The sequence below is a fragment of the Talpa occidentalis genome, unplaced genomic scaffold (genome assembly GCF_014898055.3).
Source record: "Talpa occidentalis isolate TD23 unplaced genomic scaffold, MPIMG_talOcc4v2.1 talOcc4.14, whole genome shotgun sequence".
NCBI lineage: Eukaryota > Metazoa > Chordata > Mammalia > Eulipotyphla > Talpidae > Talpa > Talpa occidentalis.
Window position 1 is genome coordinate 32581841 of NW_023601433.1, and position 22071 is coordinate 32603911.

A 22071-nucleotide genomic window follows, 5' to 3' on the forward strand; every position below is an offset into this window, starting at 1 on the left:
GAATGATGGGACTTCTCAGGCTCCCTAGAGTTGCCAGAGTTGTGAGTCCATGGTAAAACCTGAAGGGCGAGGGATCCAGCTAGGGAATTTCAAGTGAGGCCCAGTGTTAACAAATACCCTGGAGGGCGGAAAACACCACAAACGGGAAGGGACGCGCCTCCCTCTGGGGACCTGACGTAGCTTGATAATCGTTGAAGCAGTTGCTGAAGCTCTATGTTGTCAAACATCCTCAGTAAGAGACCAGACAGTTTCAAAGATCCTCAGGAGATGTGCTCACTCACTCCAGAATCCTTCTGGAACATTCCAAGTAGTCTTGGTGCTTCTGAATCCCTATTAGAGTAGCTCTAAAAGGTCATTTTGGTTGAACGTTACCGGAGATACCTTTGTGAGAAATTAGAATGTATCTCCTTCCCACCTAGTTCATATCCCCTTGGAAGTTTTAATTAGAAAGTCATTCTTTCATTAATTCTTCACACTATCCTTTATCTCAATCCCAGTTGCCTTGGAGTACGGGCCCAAGGAGGAGGCAGAGAGGGGAACTGTGAAGGGGGAGAGGCTGCCCCAGAGGGGGAACTGGCTGCTTGCTACTGTTCTTTGCTCTGATCCAGCATTTTTATACTTCTGGGCTTTACCTTCCAGTTTGACGTCAGCGAGGATGACATTGAGGATGGATTCAGAAATTTGTTTGCCCAGCTGGCTGGGGAGGTATGTTCCCAAAATCTCTAAGTTATGACCTTTGGTTGATGCAAAGGAAACGACTGTTTTTCCTCAAGGAGACTTTGATTTCTTTTCATTTTTTTTATTTTTTTAATTTTTTATTCATACAATAGCTGGGGTACAGGCCAGAGGCGTGGGAGGGTGAGAGGATTCAGAGGAGGGAGCAGAACAGGCAGACAGACTGAAATACACTGCTGAGGGGAGCGGCCAGCCGGGAATTGAACCCGCGCTGCAGAGGCTGCGGACAGCTTCACAGCGCTGTGCTCAACCCGCTGCACCACTAGGGAGGCCCCAAGGAGACTTTGATTTCTTTTTTTTAATTGTATTATTTTGTATTGTGGTGATGTCTGTTTACCACACTGTATGATTTAGGGGACAGGATCACAGCCCCTCAGATGTATGTCACCACACCTACCATCATAATCCATTGGGTCCGTATCCCCATTTACTTTCTACCCCCTTCTGGTAACCTCAATTCTACAGTCAGATTTCTTGGGTTTGTTTTGGCTTAGTCTTGTCTGCTTCTTGGTCTTCTTTATATTCCACATGTGAGTGAAATCATTAGTATTTGACTTACACCTTCTTATTTCATTTACTATAATGCCCTCCATTTGTCACAAATGACAGGGTTTCATCGTTTTTTTTGTTTTTTTTTTTTTTTTATACTGGTGGGAACCCGTTGTGTAGACATATATCGCTGCTTATATATATCCTTAATCTACTGGTAGTTGTTGGGCGCTTAGGTTGTTTGCAAGACTGACAATTGTAAATAGTGCTGCAGTGAACCTAGGAGTGCATGTACCCCTTGGAATTCATGTTCTTGCATTCCTCGGGTAGACACCTTGGATGCTGGGTCACATCAAATCTCAGCGGAGTGTCCCTCCAGCTGACTGTTAGATGATCCTCTCAGGAGTGAAACAAGGAACCTCTCCTGACACCCTATCAGTAAAAACCAAGGAGACTTTAAAGGGGGGGAGGAAAACTGAACATAGAGGAATTGCAAGTGTAACTTGGATTTCTGTTTTGACTCCTTGTCCTGTCCCATGTTCCCCAAGGACACCTGCCCGTGGCCAGTTGCCAGGGGCTCCGCTTGCATGGTTAGCTCCACCTGTGCTCCTCCTGCCCCAGGGCTCTTAGCCCCCACCTTTGATTTTTATTTTCCTGTTTCATTCCAACAGAGGCATGGAACTTGGCCCTTTATCCTTGATGTCCACAAAGTATTTAAGGAGACTGAGTATTATAAATCTGAAGAATGGAAGCAGTTTACAGTAGAACATTAGTCTCCTCCATTCTTAAAAAAAAAAATTCCTGTCATTCAGGCTCCAGTCTGCTACAGATTTTTCAGTCTTCCATCCCAACAACTCAAAAAAAAAAAAAGCAAAACAAAACCAGTCATCTTCCTTCATTTATACAGAACCTGACTCTCTCGGGTGTCCACATGGAGTTCATCTGGGCCTTCCTGTACTTAATCAAAGACTCACCCATCTAAGAGCTAGGGCATCTGCTCCCCATTTCCCACCATGCCGCCCACCCCACTTCTAAGGGAAGGGGGCATGTTAGAGACTTATTTCCCCATTGAGTGAGTCATATGCAACCCTCCCCCCAGGAAGGCAAGGAAAGCTACAGTCAATCATGATCTTAACACTTACTCTGTGTGTGAGAGTGAACAGGCCCCCAGGCCACCTCTGAGGAGCCCCAGGGTGAGGGGAGAAGGTGTAGGAGCAGTTCCTGGACACCTGGTCCCCCCAGCTCTACAGGAAGCCAGGTCTGAGTCCTAAATGGTGATGAGGCTCGGAGGAACTAAATCTGGGAGAGAATTAAATCCAGTAAGCCCACCACCATGAGCAAAGTGCAGAATTTACTCTTTATAGTGCCCGCAGTAAAGAACTGAATGGGCTACATCTGGAACAATTGTACCTTGAAATTTGTGTCTAAGATAGGCTGTCGCTGTGCATCTCCAGGTGCAGTCAGCCAGCAGCACCTCCTGGGGACTTGTTAGAAATGCAGACTTCTGCACGCCAGCCCAGGCCCACCGCATGTGCCCCCCATGGGGCCTGGCCAGAGTGGGCGTCCCCTAAATGTTTGCTGCTCCCCGCTTCGCGTGGCTGTGTGGGGGCCACTAACCACACTGTGCTTACATGTCCACAGGATGCAGAGATTTCCGCCTTTGAGTTGCAGACCATCCTGAAAAGAGTTCTAGCCCGGCGTAAGTATCCCCTCCCAGCACGTCCCTCGTACCGCCTCTTCTCCTTTGAACGTGAGGGCACATGGGGACCCTTCTCCTTCTATGCCTTGACAGGCACGGCTAAAGCATAACTCCCCCCTCCTAGTGCCACCATCAAAGAGTTGGGTGAAGGAGGTTCTATGTGATGTGATTAAAATAAAGCTTTGCAGAGTCTATAGATCAAATACCACATTCAGGTCTCCACTACTTACTAACTCTGTGATGTAAACCAAGTTTCATAATCTCTGACTCTTGTTTCTTTATCTGCAAAATAGACATGGTATTGCTGACCTCTTAACAGTGGTTGAATGTCCTCATGAGCTCACATGTAGAAACCGCCTACTGTGAAGTGTGTTCGATAAACGGCGGCTATTGTGATGACTAACAGATAAGACTGAGTCAGCCCGGAAAACGGAAGTCAAAAAGTGCTCGTTAGTTCCTGAGTTCCTTGGGTCTATTAAGTAGCAAATCACTGATCCGTTAGCCAGAATAGAAAAATAAATGAATCATCTTACATTTAGGGAGTGGCACTAAAAAAGTCTTATTTCCCAATTGTGTACTTAAATAAGCCACATATGACCAGTTCTTTTTTTGGGAGAAATGTCACTTGTGAGCCAGTGCACCAAGCAAGTGACTTCAAAACTCTAGAAATGGCTGCTGTGAGCCCAGAGACTCCGGAAGGGGGCAGAGAGCCATGGTTCTCACCACAATTTTCATTTCATTAACGATTTTTCTTAAAAAAAATACCAAAGGATTTATTATTCAACCTTCCCACTAAGGGATGGCCAAACATACCCATACACACACACACATTCCTTACCCCCTCAAATTATCACTAGGTAACCTGTGCTAAGATCGCAATCCACTGAGCAGGCGTCCATACAGCATCAGAAGTGGTCAGCCTGGATCAGAAGCCAGTGTGCATGTTGTCACATCCTGAACATCAGTCCTGGGACCATCTCTAGAAGTCTCACGGACTTCAAAGAGCCTCTGGCCTAACTCCACGAGATAAAAGAAAATCCTCCTTTCAGAGCCAAGGAAGAGGCCAGGGCCTGCTGGCTGTGGTCCCCATGAATATGATCCACGTGTACCTCACTGGGATCATAGGTGGCTGGTCCCTCTCCTATGCCCACCAGACACAGGACTGTTAAGAGCTCCTGTGACTCACAGAGCACCGCGGTGGGGGTTGGAATGGCCAGGACTGGCTAGTCCGTGAGGACTTCCCCAGGCAGGCCTGGCTCCGGGGCCTCCCTCCTCTGTCTGGGGAAGACAAGAAGACGGTGTCTACCCTTGAAGCTGCCTGGCACAAGTGAGGTCATTGGTTTCTTCAGATGTGTGACCGTTATGAGCCAACGGGCACTGAGGCCTCACTGTTTCTCTACAGATGGAGGGTGGGGAGCAGTATCTGCTTTTCTTGCACCTCCCCTGACTGCCTGGTTATGCCTGTTTTCTGCCCAGGGCCCCCTGCACACACACAGCTTTAGACCCATACCCACTTAAGTGTTTATGCTCAGGATGGTAGTGTTAAGTGTGGGTTTCCCATGAAGTCTGTGGGGACCAGATTCAGGTTTGTGACAAGGGTTTCATGCCACCTTCCAACCACCAGCTAGACAGGAGTCATCTAGTAAATCAGTGGCTCACAGATGGCTTCTGGGTCCTCACCTATCCAAGTCAGCCTGGGACAGAGATGCCCCATAAATGCCTGCAGACAACTCATGTCTTCCTCATAGGTCCTAGCCTGGAACCTCATGACCTCTGAGTTCTATTTCCTGCCTGACAAGCAGAGGTGACACTGTACCCTGTGAACATTTAAAGTCATTTGTCATTATTTTCATTTGTTTGAAAAGGACTTACTAAGACCCTGTTTAAGTACAGAGAAATCAGGCAAATCATCTTCCCCATTGTCCCTGCACTGTGGCCACTCGCCCTATACAGGTATAGAAAATAACTAAAGTGACTGCTGTGGATTGTAGCGTGCAGATGTAGAGCATTTCCATCAATGTAGAATGGAACTTCTGTTCTCAAAGATTTTCCTGCCATGCTTAATTTTGTCTTGTAGGCCAAGATATCAAGACAGATGGTTTCAGCATCGAGACCTGCAAAATCATGGTGGACATGCTGGATGTATCCTTTGAAGTGCTCTGGGGAACAAAACCACATTGCCCCTCACCTTCTGAACAGCCAGCTCTACCTGCTGGCTGCATTGTAGGATGGTGGTCGGTGCCGACCTCTCTCACCAGGGAACATGAGACACTTCAGATGAGGGAAAGGGGAACACCACCTCCCAGACCCAGAGCAGACAGGTCAGCCAGCCGTTGTGACCAGTGAAAGATGCCCAACAACTCGCCCACCGTTTTCTGCCTGGAGCAGCTTGGGTTTGCTTCTTAAGGGACAGTGTTTCCACCATTTCTAGGTAAATAGTCCCTACCCTCTGATGTTTCTGAAATGAATCTGTTTTCTCTGGTCATGATTTTCTTCTTTATTTGTAGACAAATTCAAAGGGGTGAATTCTTCCCTCCTTTTTCCTCTAGTTTCTAGGCCACCCAACTAATCCTTCCCCTCTATTCCTGAGGCTTAATGAGAAGCTGGGTGGGGTGTTCTGAGCTTCTGTGAAATGGGCTTATGTGTGCATCACAGTGTAGCTCCCCTCCCCAAAGGCCTTTTAGAAATACTTCAAATAACAGTCTAAAATAATGGGTAAGGACTAGCCACTGAAGCCATCAGAAAGACTCTCAATATAACCTAATAGCTCATTTTTAGCCGATTCTGGGGTTCCCACAGCAACTCCAGCCCCAATCAGCTATTGAGATCCTGGAGAACGAGAGAGTCTTTGACTCTTCCACAATCCTTAGACGCAGGGTTGGCCAATGTGAAAAGCAGGCCAAGGTCCTTCTATAAGACCTGTTTGTGAGGATGCTGGGGTTACCAGAATATCCAGTGGAGAGGACAAGCAGGTGACACTAGGCCCACGTAAGCTTGACTCAAGGAGCTTTCCTCAACTGAAGACAGTTGGATGGGAGCGGCAAGCTGGGCCTGAAGGAGTTCTACATTCTCTGGAAAAAGATTCAGACATACCAAGTAAGAGCTCAGGAGGGCCCAAAGCAGGGGTGGGTGGTGGAGAGGTGGGTCTGTGTTGGGCACATGCTGTCGATAAACTTTCATATACAGCAACTCTTCAGGGGGGGATGAAGGGACATTTCCAAGGAGACTGGGATTTTTACCCTCAGTGGAGTTTGGGATGAAGAGAGGCCAAGCAAATGCAAGCAGAAAACAACAAGGACTTTGAAAGTTAACTAGTCAGCCCCTTAATTTAACTCAATGACTGACAAATAGGCTCATCTATAAACCCTACCTAAAGTATCTTAACTGACCAGTTTGTTGGAGCTTGGATTTTTTTTTTTAATATTTTATTTTATATAATCTTACATCATTTTTCATTTTTTTAAAAAAAGATTTATTTATTTGTACAAGCACTGGGCACAGTCAGAAGCACAGGAGGGTGAGAGAATTCACCAGAGCCAGAGCAGGGAACAGGACAGGCAGACTGACGAAATACACTGCTGAGGGGAGCAGTGGGCACGGCAGGAGAAGTCTGTTGCACCATGTGGGACCCTCGCTGGCAGCCGGGGATCGAACCAGCGCTGCAGAGGCTGCAGGCAGCTTTGCAGCCCAGCGCTCAACTGCTGCGCCACCAGGGGAGGCCCTCATTTTTCATTTTTGCATGGAGCTTGGATTTTTAACAGCTCCAGTACCAAGTGACTTAAGTCAATAACACCCATCCAGGGTCGAGATTTGATGGGCCTATTTACAAATTATTGCACAGAGAGGCAAAATGCAATTAGCTATTTAAGGCAGAAACATAGGTGACTCTTCCAAGGCCAAACTAGAGGCAAATTGTTGGAAAACCTTCATCCCCACTCAGCACATAGCACAGAGGTCATTTGCTTCTGCCTTATAATAATTTTTCCTGTTACAGAAAATTTACCGCGAAATTGATGTGGATAAGTCTGGTACCATGAACTCCTATGAGATGCGGAGGGCTTTAGAAGAAGCAGGTAACACTTCATAACTGTTTTTGTTTATTAGAATGAGTATGTGAATGTTCAGTCTGTGCATTTAATACAAAGTTTGGTAAGCTATGAAATGAATTAAGTGCTGGTTCATTATGACACATTTTTTCCATTTCCCTTTTAAAGACTGATTGGTAAAATAATATGTAGCCCAGGATGCTCTGCCTTCTAAAACCTCTGGAATCTAAGTTCCCCTCCAAGTGGCCTGGTAGGTCAGGCAGGTGAAGCTAGTTCTCAGTGGACTCCCCCCACATACACTCCTTTCTAATGCATCGTTGCTTAACAAAAATGGTATATCTCAGCTCCACCCTGGGGCATCCTCTAGCAGAATTAGACATCAATAACAGGGACACAAGCTTGTGGGAGACCTGCAAAGTGGGAGACTTTGGAGTGTGCCTCGAGAACAGATATCCCAGCATGAAGTTCATCTTGCTAGTTGGGATAGAAGCCTGTAGCAGAAATCCCAAATAACTGCTACATTCCAAATTTCAAGATACATCTTTTTCTCACCTAACAATCCAAGCTAAGCTGCTTGGGCTGGGATCATGCCTCCTGCTGCCAGGGATCCAGGCTGCTTCTCTCGTGCTGGGTACGCAGCCCTTCATGTTGCCTTTATCAGAGGGACCTAGGCTGGCTTGCCACCACTGCAACAACATTCTGGCAACAGATTGATAGGGGAGGAGGACCGGCTACTTGCCTTAGGGCACACGTCACTGCACTCATACATCCCACTGCCTGGACTCACAGGCCTCACATAGCTGCAAAGGAAGCTGTGGCAAGCAGTTTCAACTCTGGGCAGCAATGGCCCGTTACACATCTATTTCTATGGAGAACTGTAGGATTAATATTAGTTTACCCCAAAAAGTTTTTGCTGTATACATGCAAGGAGAATTTAGTTTCCAAGATGAATCAGAGCTACATAAACAAAAATGAAAGTATGGCTAACAAGGTGAAGCAGTACGACATGGAAATCAGAACTGGCAAGAAAAGTCCTCCATGTTTATGAGGAAGGACACAGCAGGGGACATGAACAAGTTTGGAAACAGAAGCAAAGGCAGAAAATATCAACTATAAAATAAAAGCAGACTCACAGCAGAGCAATCAAGGGACAAAAGCAGTTACAATTGTCATTTAAATCGCCATGACATTTCCAGAGCCCTTGACCAGGGCACCAGGGTGCCAGCTGACACTAGGCACTCAGTTTGCTTGTTCATTTCACTGCAGGTTTCAAGCTACCCCGTGAACTCCATCAAGTCATCGTTGCACGGTTTGCAGATGATGAGCTCATCATCGATTTTGATAATTTTGTTAAGTGTTTGGTTCGACTGGAAACACTATTCAGTAAGTGAATTGGGGGTGAGGGAAGAAGCATTTCAGCTCTCAGTATGAAAACAAGCCGCTTTTCATCACAGGTGAAGCCACCTGAACTAGACATGACTGTCCAGTCGAGAATGAATTAATAGCTTGTGACTGTCAATGAGATCAGCTGCTAAATGGGAAAGGGTAACGTGGCCTGTCTCAGCTCACTCGCTCACAACGTCCTCTTCCTCCACAGAGATATTTAAGCAGCTGGATCCTGAGAATACTGGAACAATAGCGCTCGACCTTATCTCTGTAAGTCAATGGCCCATACCACTGCCCCCTCATTCCTAAGGGGACGGGGGAGAAGGACTTTTACTTGGGTGACAGAGAACTGCGGCTCACTGACCTGCTTTCTGAAGCCCTGCTTTAAAAATCTTTTGACCTGTCAGGGATAGGCCTGTAAATGGCTATAAAATCCCACCATGCACTTTTATTTGTAGTTGTTCCCCAATTACCTACTGATTTTTAGGTCCAAGGAAACACACCAGATCACTCCTCCCATGAGCTCTGCCTTGAGTATAGCACAAGGTTAAGATAAGGAGAGGGTGGCTGCCCAATGGCTCTTAGAGAAAGAACTGCTGATTAGCATGCATGGGAGAAGGTGCTTTTATTAAAAAAAAAAAAAAATTCTCTGGATGAAATTCAAATAGATTTTGGAAGGTCTGTTATGAGAACAAATCCACTTAAAATTCTGAATAAATTATTTTCTACTTCCTCTCCCTTTAAAATTAACAATAGTGAAGCTGGCCATATGCCATTATTGTGCGCATATGTCTAAAACCCCAGCAATGCCCACCTTTGCAGTGATGATCAACTCAAATTAAGGTGGTATACCAACCAATTCCCCAAAAAGCAAAGTGCAGTATATCCTGTTGTCATCTCAAAGACAGTTCTCTCCCTTCAAATAAATAAACCAGCTGGGATTGACTTTCTTTTTTTTTTTTTTTTTTTTTAAAAAGATTTATTTATTTATTTATTTATTTATTATTCATTTATTTATACAAGCACTGGGTACAGTCAGAAGCGCGGGAGGGTGAGAGAATTCACCAGAGCCAGAGCGGGGAGCAGAACAGGCAGAAGGACCGAAGTACACTGCTGAAGGGAGCAGTAGGCGGCAGGGGAGGTCTGCGCGCCATGTGGGACCCTCCTCCGGTGGCCGGGGAGCAGCCGGGGGATCGAACCAGCGCTGCAGAGGCTGCGGGCAGCTTCACAACCCAGCGCTCAACCGCTGCGCCACCGGGGAGGCCCCTGGGATTGACTTTCATTCTCATCTGGCTCCAGCCTCCATTCCTCGGGGGACCTGAGGCAGCGCAGGCTACAAGGGCTGGCTCAGTGGCCAGTGCTGGGGGAGAACGACACAGTCTGCAGACTCCAAAGAGAGGCAAAGTGGTGAGGAGGACAAGTGTAGGGCCTGGGACTCTTTTTTTTGAATTTTGAACTCTGAAGGAACCTAGCAAGTAAACAGCTGTCTTACTCTGCCATTACGTATTACACAGCACCTGCAGCCAGCTGAAATGGCCGCTGCAGCCTAGGAATATCCCTGCCCAGAGCTGCAATTTAAAGTGGAGCCCATTGGATCGTGACGTAAAACATGCCACCTGTTAATTTCTGGAAACGCTAGCCTCCTGATCATTCTTGCTGGGTACCCCACCCCTCCCCGACTCCCCATTTCCTCTGACAGTCTTCATCTTTTCCACCCCACCTGTGGTAGACCTCACTTTTCGTGGGATCCTAGAGCTCCCCTCACTCTGGTCATTTTTGCTGAGGATGAACAACCAACCGCAAGTACATCTCCCCTTCAGTTGGCAGCAGTTTCAGCCTTGGCTGCAGGTCACACCACCTGGGAGCTTTGCAAAGTCCTGATGTCCAGATCTCACCCATTAGACCTTGCTCCATTAGAATCTGATTAGAAGTCCTGAGGTTATTCCAATATAGAACCAAGGCTGAGAACCACTTATTTAAGAGCTATGCACAGCGCAAACTCTTGTTTGCTGATACTCAGATGCAGAGATGTAAAAATGCTAATTCTATCGACTGAGTTCCACATTTCATGTTTCAGTCAGCCCTGTAATATGACTCGTGACCACCTGGTTCAAACAGCACCCAGACTATTGGTCCAAACAAGCTAGACTCTAGAAATCAGATAGAAAAAAATGGGAGTTAGTATACTGCTATCTTAACTTTGATCAGCTTTTTGGGTACAACCATCAATCTTTCGAGGTACTTAAACAAAAGAGCCTTTCATTTCAGAACTGGTCACTGAACCGACCTGTTTTTTCTTTTTCACAGTGGCTCTGTTTTTCAGTACTTTGAAGTGATCACTATTCTGCTTGAAGACTTCGCATGAAAGAAAAATCAGCCATGACTAAGCTTCTACAGAGAAACTTTTTATCTGGACCTTGAAATTATGGGAACATTTACTTAAACTGATGATTATAGCGGAAAATGATACTATGTGAGATAGCAGAACTTTCAGATATTAAAGTAAAATATTTACATATCATTATACTAAATCCAAGTGAGCCACTTAACCCTTGGTAAGTTTAAAGACAACTTTAAATCTGTAAATAGTATATACTTTTTACTTTTACACACTTTCCTGTTAGATCAATATTAAATAAGGAATAAAATGCAGGGAGGTATTTAACAGCTGAGCAAACATTAGGTCAGCCTTAAAGGACATACATAGTGACCTTGCTGAGAATATTTAAAGCCACTTCAAGTTTAAAAATGCAGCACTGGCATTTACCAGACAGCAATCTACATTTCCCTTGACCAAAGTGGAGAACAGGAGGCATCCCGAAGTAAGCTCCCCAAGGGCACCTGCAGAGGCCGGGCAGAAGCACACCCCCAGCAGTTGGGTTGAACGAGAGACAGATTCTGTAAAACTTATTAGTAAACTCATGCGTCTTAACCTCAAGTCCTTGAGCACCTCTGGTCCAGTACATTCAGTGTTACAAATACCAAAGAGATTCTACTCTTGATCAGCTGAAGCAAAATTAGCAAAATCAGGCGTCCGGTTCACCTTGATGGGATGAATGACAAAAACAAGCTGTTTGCTGCCTGCTGCAACACTTCCTGAACTGCTCTGTGTGCATGGACTTGGGGGGACATTACGAGCTGCAAAGATGGCACAGGCTTGTTTCCTGGCTTCAGCTTGGGGAAATGCTAGCAACATTATAAAAATATTACCTTGTTGCCTTATCTTCTTCCAAATGTACTGTTGAATAAAGAGTTGCCCTGGGCAGTCACCCGGCTGCTGTCCTTTCAGGAGGGTCCCAGAGGGTTGTGTGAACAAGCACCCCCCGCCACAGCCTGTCTCCACTCGCCCCTCTCCCAGGCCAGCTCCTCAGTAAACTACACTGAAGAGGCATCTTAGCATTGAAATGTGTCACTATGAAATGTTTTTTAAATCCAATTCAGAAGCTCTGAGAATTGATCCTAACTAAGCGCAGCTCTCATTTCTGCTGCTTCTTGGCCTCTCTTACAGAGGCTGAACCAGGTTTCCTGCTTGGCCGACCACCTGAATTCACTTTGGTCAACTCCCACTGGTGTAGGGAATATGAGGGGGGAGCTGAGAAAACAAGCACTTAAGTCATTGGTCTGTGGGAGACCTGGAGGAGTCATGAAAACTGGGAAAGATGTGACCTGACTTGAGATAAGGAAATGCCAGCCTCATGTTTCATGAAAAGATAAGACGGATTTCCCAAAGTCCACCCACATGAGTTTCAGCCCTTCCTCTTGCTGAGGTGTTTGAAGCCTACAGGCTGGCCCACATCAGCAGCATAGGGCTAGGAGTGGAGATGTTCGGAGGGACCAGGGATTGAGGCTGGGCAAGGAATGTGGTCAGGGATTGATGAGGGAGTTGACATTGGTCAATGCCTGTTTTACAGGGAAAAATAGATGCTAAAGTAAATCCATTCAACTTGATGACACTGTAGAACCTCACGCCAACCTAAGCTGTCGCTGCTTTCTTCCCTCCAGTTCAGGAAAGAGCCCTCCCTGAATCTCTGGTCTGAACTAGTCTCAGGTCTCCTCATTAGCCCCGTGCTTCTATCTTCAGTTTTCCTTCCACAGCATTTAAGCACTTAATCCACACCTCTCCCTGCTGTTTTCTCCCTCCTTCCTCCTGAGCCCAGCCTCCTACACAGCAGTCCTCCCTGGAGCTTGGCTCTTCCTTTCTCCTTGACTCCTTCATCTCCTACAATCTGGCCCAACTGCTCTTCTGTAATTGCTGCCTTTGTGACCACTAAAGCCAAACCTCATGCAAAGGACCAGCCAGTATCTTCCTCTTTGTGCTGTCTTCCACACTACACTCTTCTCTCCCTCTTCTTCCCCATGTTGCAACCGTCCCAGGGTGGGTAGGTTCATCTTCAGATCTTGCTGGACGAAAGGGTAACTTTGGAGCCTTCAGTAGATTTTTATAGGCCTGTTAACACTGAATCAGGGAACACTCCTTCAGTATTTCTCTGTCTCCTTTCCCTGTAATACTGCCTCAGAGTGAGGCCGCCCTTTTAATCCCCCTGCCACAGGTGTCCCCATTTATACAGGCATGTGCCCCATGCACTCTGGGCCAGGTGTCCATAATTACAGGTGCATGAGCAAGACCAAAGGTGCTGATCATAGATGCTAATGGTGGGGGGTGGGGTGGGAGTGGGAAAAGCCTTATTTTCAACTCATTTTCCCAACACCTCCCTAACCCCATTTTCTTTTCCATGTCCCTTTCTCTGCTCCCCTGGTCAGACCCTTCAGGCTCACTGCCTTTACACTGAGCACAGTTCAAGTCTGCACACCACCCTCGGTAGCAGGGTCCATTCTCCAGCTGCTTTATCCCTCCTTATTTTCCAAAAATCAAAATCCTGCTTCCATGAGGAGATGACTACAGCGTCAATTACAGTATGTAAGATATGGGAAACAGCCATTTCAATACTAGATAAACTGGATAAAATACCTGATGAAATGTGGAGTCGTTAGAAATCACGACACAACAGCATGGATAAGAGGACACAAAATTGGGCAGTATGCTTTCAACGAGGCAGACAGAAAAAAACAGACTAGATAGATGCCCAAATGTTAATAGGTGTTGCCTCTCGTGTTTTTTTCCTTCTGCTTTTTCGCCGTTCCGTATTTTTAAATATTTCTACAAGGAGCTTTGGTATAAGAATACTCTGATAATAAAACAACTTAAAAAACAATTATAACAAATGATGTTCTAAGTTTAGGACTAAGGAAATAAAGCTGAGACGGGCACATTTTCCTGACAGTCACATCTTCCCTTTTTATATACCTCTGTGCCTTTCTTTCCAGTTCACCCTGCACTTTCACGTACAGGATGCGTTGTGGCTTTCCTCAAGCACTTTGTAGAAACCATGGTAGCAATTAGGAAAACAGCTCAGTGTCCCCACGAGGTGCTAAGTGCCCCAGCCAGGACTAGAACCTGGGTTGTGTTTCCTGTTACTGCTGTAACATGTGAGCACAAAGTTAGAAACTTAAATACTTATTATTTGGTCCTCCATGGTGGTGTAAGGATTAAGTCTCAACGCCATCACAATGGCCTGAATTTGATCACAGCCTGGATTTGATCTCGCTGAGGAGCTGACCCACAGCAGACCACTCCTGTCTAACCCACCACTCCCCTTAGTGGTGTATTTCAGTAGATCTGCCTGTTCTGCTCCCCACTCTCTGGTGAATCCACTCACCCCCCTGCATCTCTGGTCTACATCCCAGTTCTAAATAAAGAAACCTATTATTTCATAGTTCAGTAGCTTAGAAGCCCAGTGTCTGTCTCACTGGGCTAACATGTTCCTTACTGAAACATGGGAGGAACACGTTCTTGTTGCTGTGGGGCTCTTATTGCCTGGCTGTCAATTTTCCACACTCCCCCACTCACCTTCAAAGCCAGCATTGGTAGGTAGATTCCTTCTCACACCTATCTCCCTGACCTGCCCTTCCATATCATCTTTTCTGCTTTAAAGAGCTCATGTGACTGCACTGGGCCCAGGTAGTCAAGGATAAGCTATTTCAAGGTTGGCTGATTAGTAAGTTTAATTAAATCTGAAAAGTCCCTCATAGCAAGTCATAGGTTAGTGTTTGAAAAACCAGGTGTCTTAATAAGTTAAGCTGCTACAACAAATAACATATTGGGGGTGGGGGGCGAGGTGGGTGGGGGCTTGAACAACAGACATTTATTTCTCAGTTCTGGAGGCTACATGTCCAAGACCACAGTGCCAGCAGATTCAGTATCTGCTGGGGACTCTCCTTCTGGCTCGTAGATGGCAGCCATCTTGTGTCCTCACAGGGCTAGAGAGAAGGGAAGGTCTCTTTCTCTCATAAGGTCACTAATCTCATCATGGGGCCCACATGACCTTGTCTAAACCCAATCACCTCCCAAATGCCTCACTTCCTAAACCATCACAATGAAGAGTTGGGGATATTTCAACATGAGTTTTAGGAGGATACAAGCATTCAGTTGTTAGTGTGAGGCAATGGGAACATGACAGTGGGGGAGGGAAAAAGTAAAAATTCGGTATGTCCTACATGTCTTCTGACATTTGGTTCATGTTGTCACTATCTCTCCATTGCTCTGAAAGGCATGGTATTTAGTTATTCATAAAAATGTACAAGGAAAAAAGGGTCACTGATCTTTCATTTGTATCTTCTAATAAATGAATTCCATTACGTAAAACGGGTTCCAAACAATTTGGCAACACTAATCAAACAATGTGAAGGTTTGTCTACATAAGTTTTCATCTCATCAATCAATGTAATTAACTATGAAGAAAATGGAAATAACAATAGACGCTGAAACACTCTTATCAGAGACTCCAGGTAAAGGTACACATGTCTGTCACCGTGGTTTCTGAGAACTGTCAAAAGAAAACTTAATTCTGTATCAAAGACCATCAGAAAACTCATGAACTATAAAGCAGTTTTCTGCAAGCAAGGGAATACTTACATTTAATGGCATGGCTGGTAAGGCCAGCTTAATATTTTTTAGCTGGCTAAAATATCCCAATGGCTGAATTTTAAACAAGATTGTTTTTATCATCAAAAACTAAGACCAGTAAAAAGCTTAGAGTTAAAAAGTTTTATTACAATTGTTCCTAAAGTCAGCTATCATCTTGACAAATATCATAGGTAACTATAGAAAGTCTCTAATTTCTGAGATATAAAAGACAATAAATATAGACTCAAATTAGCCTAAAAATTAAGATTCTAAATCTAATTACTTGTAGTGTAGCTTAGTTTCAATATTTCAAATATATGTATAATTCTTAAGATGCCATAAGAAGTCAGATAAGAAAATTATTGCTCACTGACAACCAACTAATAGCTCATTGACAACACACAAGTTTTTGGCACCCTTGAGCCTTCATTTGAGTCCCTCGGAGGCTCCCGATGTTGGGAGACCCTGGACATGATGCCATGAGGTGACGCCACAAGGGTACACTGGTCCTTTCTATTGGAGGGACAGGTATTGGGGCTGGAAAACGGCAGGGCAAGAAACTGGTTTTCCAGCAGCCCCAGTGAAAACAGTCCTATTTCTTGGGGCAGCAAACAGGACTATCAGTCTGTCTCTCTGCACGCCACGTTTACTCCAGGCAGTACGGTCGGCGTACTTAAAAGCTCCATTCACCCACAAGTAGTGGATTCTTCAATCCTTCATTTTCTTCCAGAGCACATTCTTCATTACTTTCAAGTTATATTGTCATTAAAAAAGTCTCATGAAATTTTTGCCAAAAATAATCACATTACTTCTGAGTGATAACAGAGATTTACTTCTTCATTAACTAAAACTCTAAAGTTTCAGGCCAAGGTCCTCTGTCTTGGTTTAATTCTTGGGTACAGCTGTAAGAGAGTTTTAAAAATATTTACCATAATATAAAGATTTGGGAGTGTAAAAAAATTTCAAGAAATACTAGGGGTACACCAAGATTCCCATTTAGCAACTCTTCTGACAAAGGACATTCAAAGGCACAATGCCATGAGACTGCTATCCATTAACTCCATTTGTGCACCTGCTGAGCTCTAAGTCACATCTAAGTAGGAATACAGACTGCTGGACCTGATTTGCAATACATAAGATGCGCCAGCATTTGAGGCTTTCATTATGAGGGAAAAGATTAGAGATTTAAAGTCTCTTTAACTTTATTCATAATGAATATAACGTGGTGGTGTGATGGGACTTAAGGCTGTCAGGAAAGAAATGCCACAGACTAAAAGTCTACAGATTTAAGTGGAGTTTTTGTTTTGTGGTTTTGTGTTTTCTATAACAATAGCTAGAGAGGAGAGTGTTTGTGAAGGTCTTATGATCTGCAGACTGGAAGCCAAGAGCAAGTCAAACTAGTAATTCAACTGGCAAACTAAACAAAAGTCCTCCTCCCTACCCCCTTCACTTCTCTAAACAAAGGGAAAAAGGTTTATTGAAAGAAAGTAGTCAGGCTTCCAGCCAAAACTGAAAAACTAGCCGGTGGATCAATGTTAATGTTAAATAAAGGATTCTTTTTCTAAGAAAAGATATTTAGTCAATACAAATTTTCTAAACTCATATTAGAGCCTCTGTCTAAAAATTCAACATTTATACAACTTCCTTTTTTAAAAATCTCAAAACAAAAAAGTATATAAAGGCCCAAAAGATTTCCAAAGGACAAAGAATGTTTAAATGTCAGATTAAAGTGAAAATCTTCCATCTGGCCCACTGGATTCAGCACCTTTTGAGAGGCAGATCCATCTCTGGTCTGTGGCTCCCACACTTGGGAACCAATACCCACCCCATACCCCCCGGGGTGCACTAACCACAGGGTCTCTTTGTTAGGAGATTAAAAGACTCCAGCCACTAATTTTGAAAGGGAGAATCTTCCCCAGATTCTAAACTATAAAAAGTAAAAATGCTTAACTTGTTGAGATTTACCCAAGAAGGCAAGTGCATGCAAGAGATTCTCTCTGGAACTAGAGACTTTGTGGAAGCAGAGGGATGCTCCAAAGAAAACAGCTTTTGTGTTTCTACTTTTGTCTGGTAATCTGAAAATTTTTGTAAAGGGCTCCATGGCCTGTTTTTTTTACTTTCCTCCTTCTTTATAATTTACATTATAATCACAGAAACATGGCCTAAACCTGAATGTTTACTGAATAAATTTTGTTACCAGAAGGCAGCAGTCAGCGCATGAAGTTGTTTACGCTGCACACTAGACAGACAGCAAGGAGTTGGGAGCCAGCTGGTCAGAACCCAGACAATCAGGTCTCCACTCTGGGTCATTTCCACCTACTCCACAGAGTGATGCCTGGACAGGAAACCTCCAGACATAACCCTATTCATGGCCTCAGTGCCAGAGCAGAAACTCCATATGGGCACAGACTGTGACTGCCCAATAGTGATGAAAATAACAATAAAATATCTTCCAGTGCTAGGGCTTGCAATGCTCTTAGAAGGTGGACTTCTCCAGCTCTTCCCCCACTTTCTTCCACTACCCTGCTCACCTGGAATCTAGGTGCTGCAGGGGATCTAAAGTGATGTGACGCCAGAGCCCCTGACCCATATGCGGTAAGTTGCTGGTTACAATTGGCCCTTCCTTCCCTTGGCCCCATCTTACTTCCTTACCAACAGTGGACTGTACAAGCACTTTTACCTTTAAACTTTTTTCTCATATGGAACAATTGAACTTATGAAAGAGCCTAAGGCAAAGTCTTGAGACTTTCTTTTCTCTGCCTAACTGTACTAGCCTTCTCCCAAAATACTTCTGAGGATCTTTATCTGATGATGGCAGTTCCTTTGGGCTAAGTAAGAGAAGTGTTATTGGTTTATATGAGCTGATAAGACTTTTTTTCATTTCCTTGGCTTTTACAAAACTTAAAATTAAGTTGAGAAAGAACAGAAAATCTTGTCTTAAGGTCCTGTTCAAACTCTCAACCAGAGTTGCAAATCCTGATTTAGATATATTTAAATTTTATTTCACAAGTCACAAATTCAATTCCCATCACATCATCCAGTTATCTTTATTCTATTTATAAATGTACACAGGACTCCTGACTTCTCAAGGCTGGCAAATGTCTAAGTGTGCCACTAACTATAAGAATCAGTGAAAAGGTGCCATTAGGTCTAAATCTAAAACCACCCCAAATTTGATATTTCATGTCTCATTAACAAAGGGTAGTCAGTTGCACTGTCTCTAAAACAAATGCCGTTTTCACAAAGCCCCTCTCTGGCACATCTAAAAAAAACAGACACGTTAGAGGAACTTACTCCGAGCAGGTTCCGTGGCACGTAGCCCTCTCTGTCGTTGAGGCGTGCCCACCACCACTCGATTTCGTCTTCATCTTCCCTGTGGACGATGGTCATGCAGTCACCTTCCTTCATGGATAGCTCATCGTCATTCTGAGGCTCGTAATCCCAAAGTGCATAAATAACTCCTTTATTCATTATGCCCATTTTCTCCTGAACTCCTGAAATATAGCACAGAATACATAATTCAGAGTGCATCATCGCCCATAAGAACTGTTGCCTGCGCAGAACCAAGTGAGAGAAACGGGTACCTGGGGCAGCGTCAGAGCTGTCAGGGATGCATATGCCTCCCTAACCACCTCCAAACACGACATGCTTTAGAAGCATTTCTCAAAACAGCTTACCCAGAATACAGAAACTTTCACAAGTCTAGGAGTAAGGAATCTAGGATATTAAAGTGATCAATATGTAAAATTTCTGCCTACTCTTTAGTGTAATGACCAAGGAACTCTGGAAACAAACTTCTTCATTCTTACCTAAAATTTAGAAGCAGACAACTAAAAAAGGGCCCAGAGTATTACGTCTATTAAAGTCGTCTCTGGTAATATTCAAATGGGAAATATGGGGGATGATGAATGAAAAAAATTATAAAGTTGCTTTATGTAGTATGTTAGGATGCAGCAATATGGCTAAATGTTTTAGATACACTAAGTTTACACAGTCAACTTTTACAATAATGAGAACCAGTGTTCTCAATATTTTAGACACGATACAAAGGGCTACATATGGTCAACTCTAAAATAAAGAACCCAAATTCTAAAAAATATTTAAATCCAAAAACTGGGACGGGAAAAATCCTCACGTGCACACTTTTTACCAGAGTTAGTAACAGATTTGTAAATTACTACTACTTTAAGTTTTAGCTTTTCCATTTTACTCCCTATCCCACAGGGCACTACTGAGGACTAACAACTGGCAGGCAACAGGAGGAAGGCAGAGAAGGGAAAATTAGACCATAACATAACAATTCAGTGTTTGTTATTTTCACCTTAATGTTTTTAGGAAAGCAAGGAAAATATATGCTTGTTTTTGAATAGCCAGGTGTCTTGACTTACGTGAACACTAAGTTATTAATTATGAATTTATCATTCCTTATCAACTAATATGACATAGCATGTAGTACACCTCTCATTTTGGGTAAAAAATAAAATTTTTCTTTTCCAAAAGAAAATTCTGCCAATCTCACGGGTCAGGATTCTATTAGTGGAGACAAATTTCTAACTTTTGTGTTTAAATAAGATATGCAAAGCATGACAGATTGAAAAGGACAGTAAGATTTGATAAAACTTAATTCCACAAAGTTTGAAAGCTGGCCAGATTCATTATTTGACTGGGATGGAAATGGGAAAGTGTGGGAGACAAATCCTGATACTTTCGTATACTCAATATATAACAACTCATGTCCTATTTCCAAGAAATCATTAGGAATGGAAGAAAATGTATCATACTTTGCTATTTACCAAATTACACTTTTGAGGGGCCTAATAGGCTCAATGGTACCGGTAATTTGGGGAATACAAACTAAGCCACAATACGTATCATTTCAATCCACAAACTGTCAAAGAGAACAGAGAACAAAAGGAAGTCTGCCAGATATAATCAGGGCGACCAGCACTCCTAATTCTGGACAGATGCACTGACAATAAAAATACGCTCACAGCAGCAGTATTTATAAGTGAATAAATAAATAACCCAATGGCCATCAAAAATAGAATGAAAAGATAATTGTGGTATCGTCATAAAACAGAACAGTATAGCACAGTGAAAATAAACAGTGCCCACATACAACGCAGAGAATTCTCAAAAACAATGGTGAATGAAAAAGGCAGCCACGGGATCACGGGTATGATTTATTTTATGTAAGGGTGAACAGCAGGCAAAACTAAACAGTATCAGCTACAGTATTCATACACAGCTGACATAACTATTTTTAAAAGCAAGAACATTAAACATGAAAGGATGAAAATCAAGGTGCAGTCACTACAGATGTGAGGGGGCTCCAGGTAGGGGAGTCCAGATGACGCCAGAGAGCCTGGGAATGTTCTGAGTCCCAAGTTGGTTACATGGGTATTCACCATACTCATCTACTATTATTTCAACTGTGTATCTATGTCATAGTCACTCTTGGCAGCTATGATATTTTTATCCATTTAAAATACTTCTGATCAAATGCCCCTCTTTTTAAAAATCATATTCCATACTTAAATACGACCCAAGATGGCCAATAAATGTAATACAGCAAAATCGAAACATACTAACTTTTAAATAATGTTAATATACCAAAATGTTCTTTGATCCCAGAATTCAGGAAATAAATATAATTCATAAATATCAACAATAAAAACTAATAGCTGAGAGTTGGAGAGAACTTGTTTGTGGCTTTTTCTCTAACCTCTCCCTTTTTACCCAGAGCCTGAAAACAAGCCAAGGGAGATGGGCAGGACAGTCAAGACATAGAAAACAAAGATATGTCCTTCACCTCGGGCCTTGCCAACCAATTGGCAAGCAGTTTGCATGAGTTTGGGGGATATGAAGTCTTAACCCCTCATTTGCCTCTCTCTTTTCCCCTTCTCAATTACTCTTAAGCCAAACTAAAAAGAAACATTCCTCAACTTCTAAATCCTGTAAATGAAAAATTTTCCTTATAAATAAAAATGCCAACCAACATATTTTCACCAAAAACTTCAAGTTCATTTCTTCTGGTGGACAGAGCAGATGTTATCAACCAGTCATAAACTTGAATTTAAAAAAAAAAGTCAAAAAATTAACTCTAAATATATGTTGCTTCTGTTTTACTTTGACAAGGTTGATTTTGCAGTAAACTTGGATTAACTGGATTCTTTCTCTTGATAATCTTGAAAGGAGAGGGTGTTTACTTATTTGCAAAGATACAGCATCAGTCCCAGAGTGGTTACGCCTTCGTAAAGGCCCTTCTGGTGGCCACACAAAGCACTAGGTAGACACTGCATCACAGTCCCTTGCGGGTAAAGATGTCTCGACATGAGCTTTCTTTCTAAACGTGCACGCAAAAGCTGTTTTGTTTGCCATCAAGGTCGACCTATGGACTATGTGCAATGCAGAAATGTTTCCAAATAATAAAAATACTTATCAAATGACACCCCAGGATACAGTAACAGAGTAACCAATGTATTTGGTTCTAGATGTCACATACCGTAAAGAAACTGTGAGCACTGGGTGTAGCCTTCCTCCATTTCCTCGCACTTATCTGCAGCAGTCTGCATGTCACTGTAGGTCATGGCAAACACAGCGGCTCCTGATTCCACCAAAAACTTACACACTTGGACATTGTTGCACGAGGCAGCACAATGCAACGGGGTCCTGTGGAGTAAGACACAGTGATGGCTAGAAATGTTTTTCTAAATTGACATCTGTAAGAAATCTGTAAAGAAAGTTCTTCA

General features: G+C 43.5%; 2 protein-coding genes across 3 annotated transcripts in view; one reads left to right on the forward strand and one right to left on the reverse strand.

Moving 5' to 3' along the window:
• Positions 1-10886, forward strand: part of CAPN2 (calpain 2) — a 48695-nt gene extending 37809 nt beyond the window's left edge. The window contains exons 14-21 of the mRNA XM_037510273.2: positions 640-705; positions 2866-2923; positions 5001-5065; positions 5951-6019; positions 6918-6996; positions 8236-8352; positions 8567-8625; positions 10663-10886. Of these exons, the coding sequence (XP_037366170.1) occupies positions 640-705; positions 2866-2923; positions 5001-5065; positions 5951-6019; positions 6918-6996; positions 8236-8352; positions 8567-8625; positions 10663-10686 (537 nt within the window). The 3' untranslated portion in view covers positions 10687-10886. The remainder of the gene's footprint in view (positions 1-639; positions 706-2865; positions 2924-5000; positions 5066-5950; positions 6020-6917; positions 6997-8235; positions 8353-8566; positions 8626-10662) is intronic.
• Positions 10887-14571: 3685 nt separating this feature from the next.
• The window catches only part of TP53BP2 (tumor protein p53 binding protein 2), a 64046-nt gene continuing 56546 nt past the window's right edge, over positions 14572-22071 (reverse strand). The window contains exons 16-18 of one of the 2 annotated variants that reach the window (XM_054694908.1): positions 21825-21991; positions 18614-18813; positions 14572-16221 (exon numbers count right to left, since the gene is read on the reverse strand). In XM_054694908.1, coding sequence (XP_054550883.1) covers positions 16180-16221; positions 18614-18813; positions 21825-21991 — 409 coding nt within the window. In that variant the 3' untranslated portion in view covers positions 14572-16179. The remainder of the gene's footprint in view (positions 16222-18613; positions 18814-21824; positions 21992-22071) is intronic. The other variant, XM_037510274.2, reaches the window with a different exon arrangement.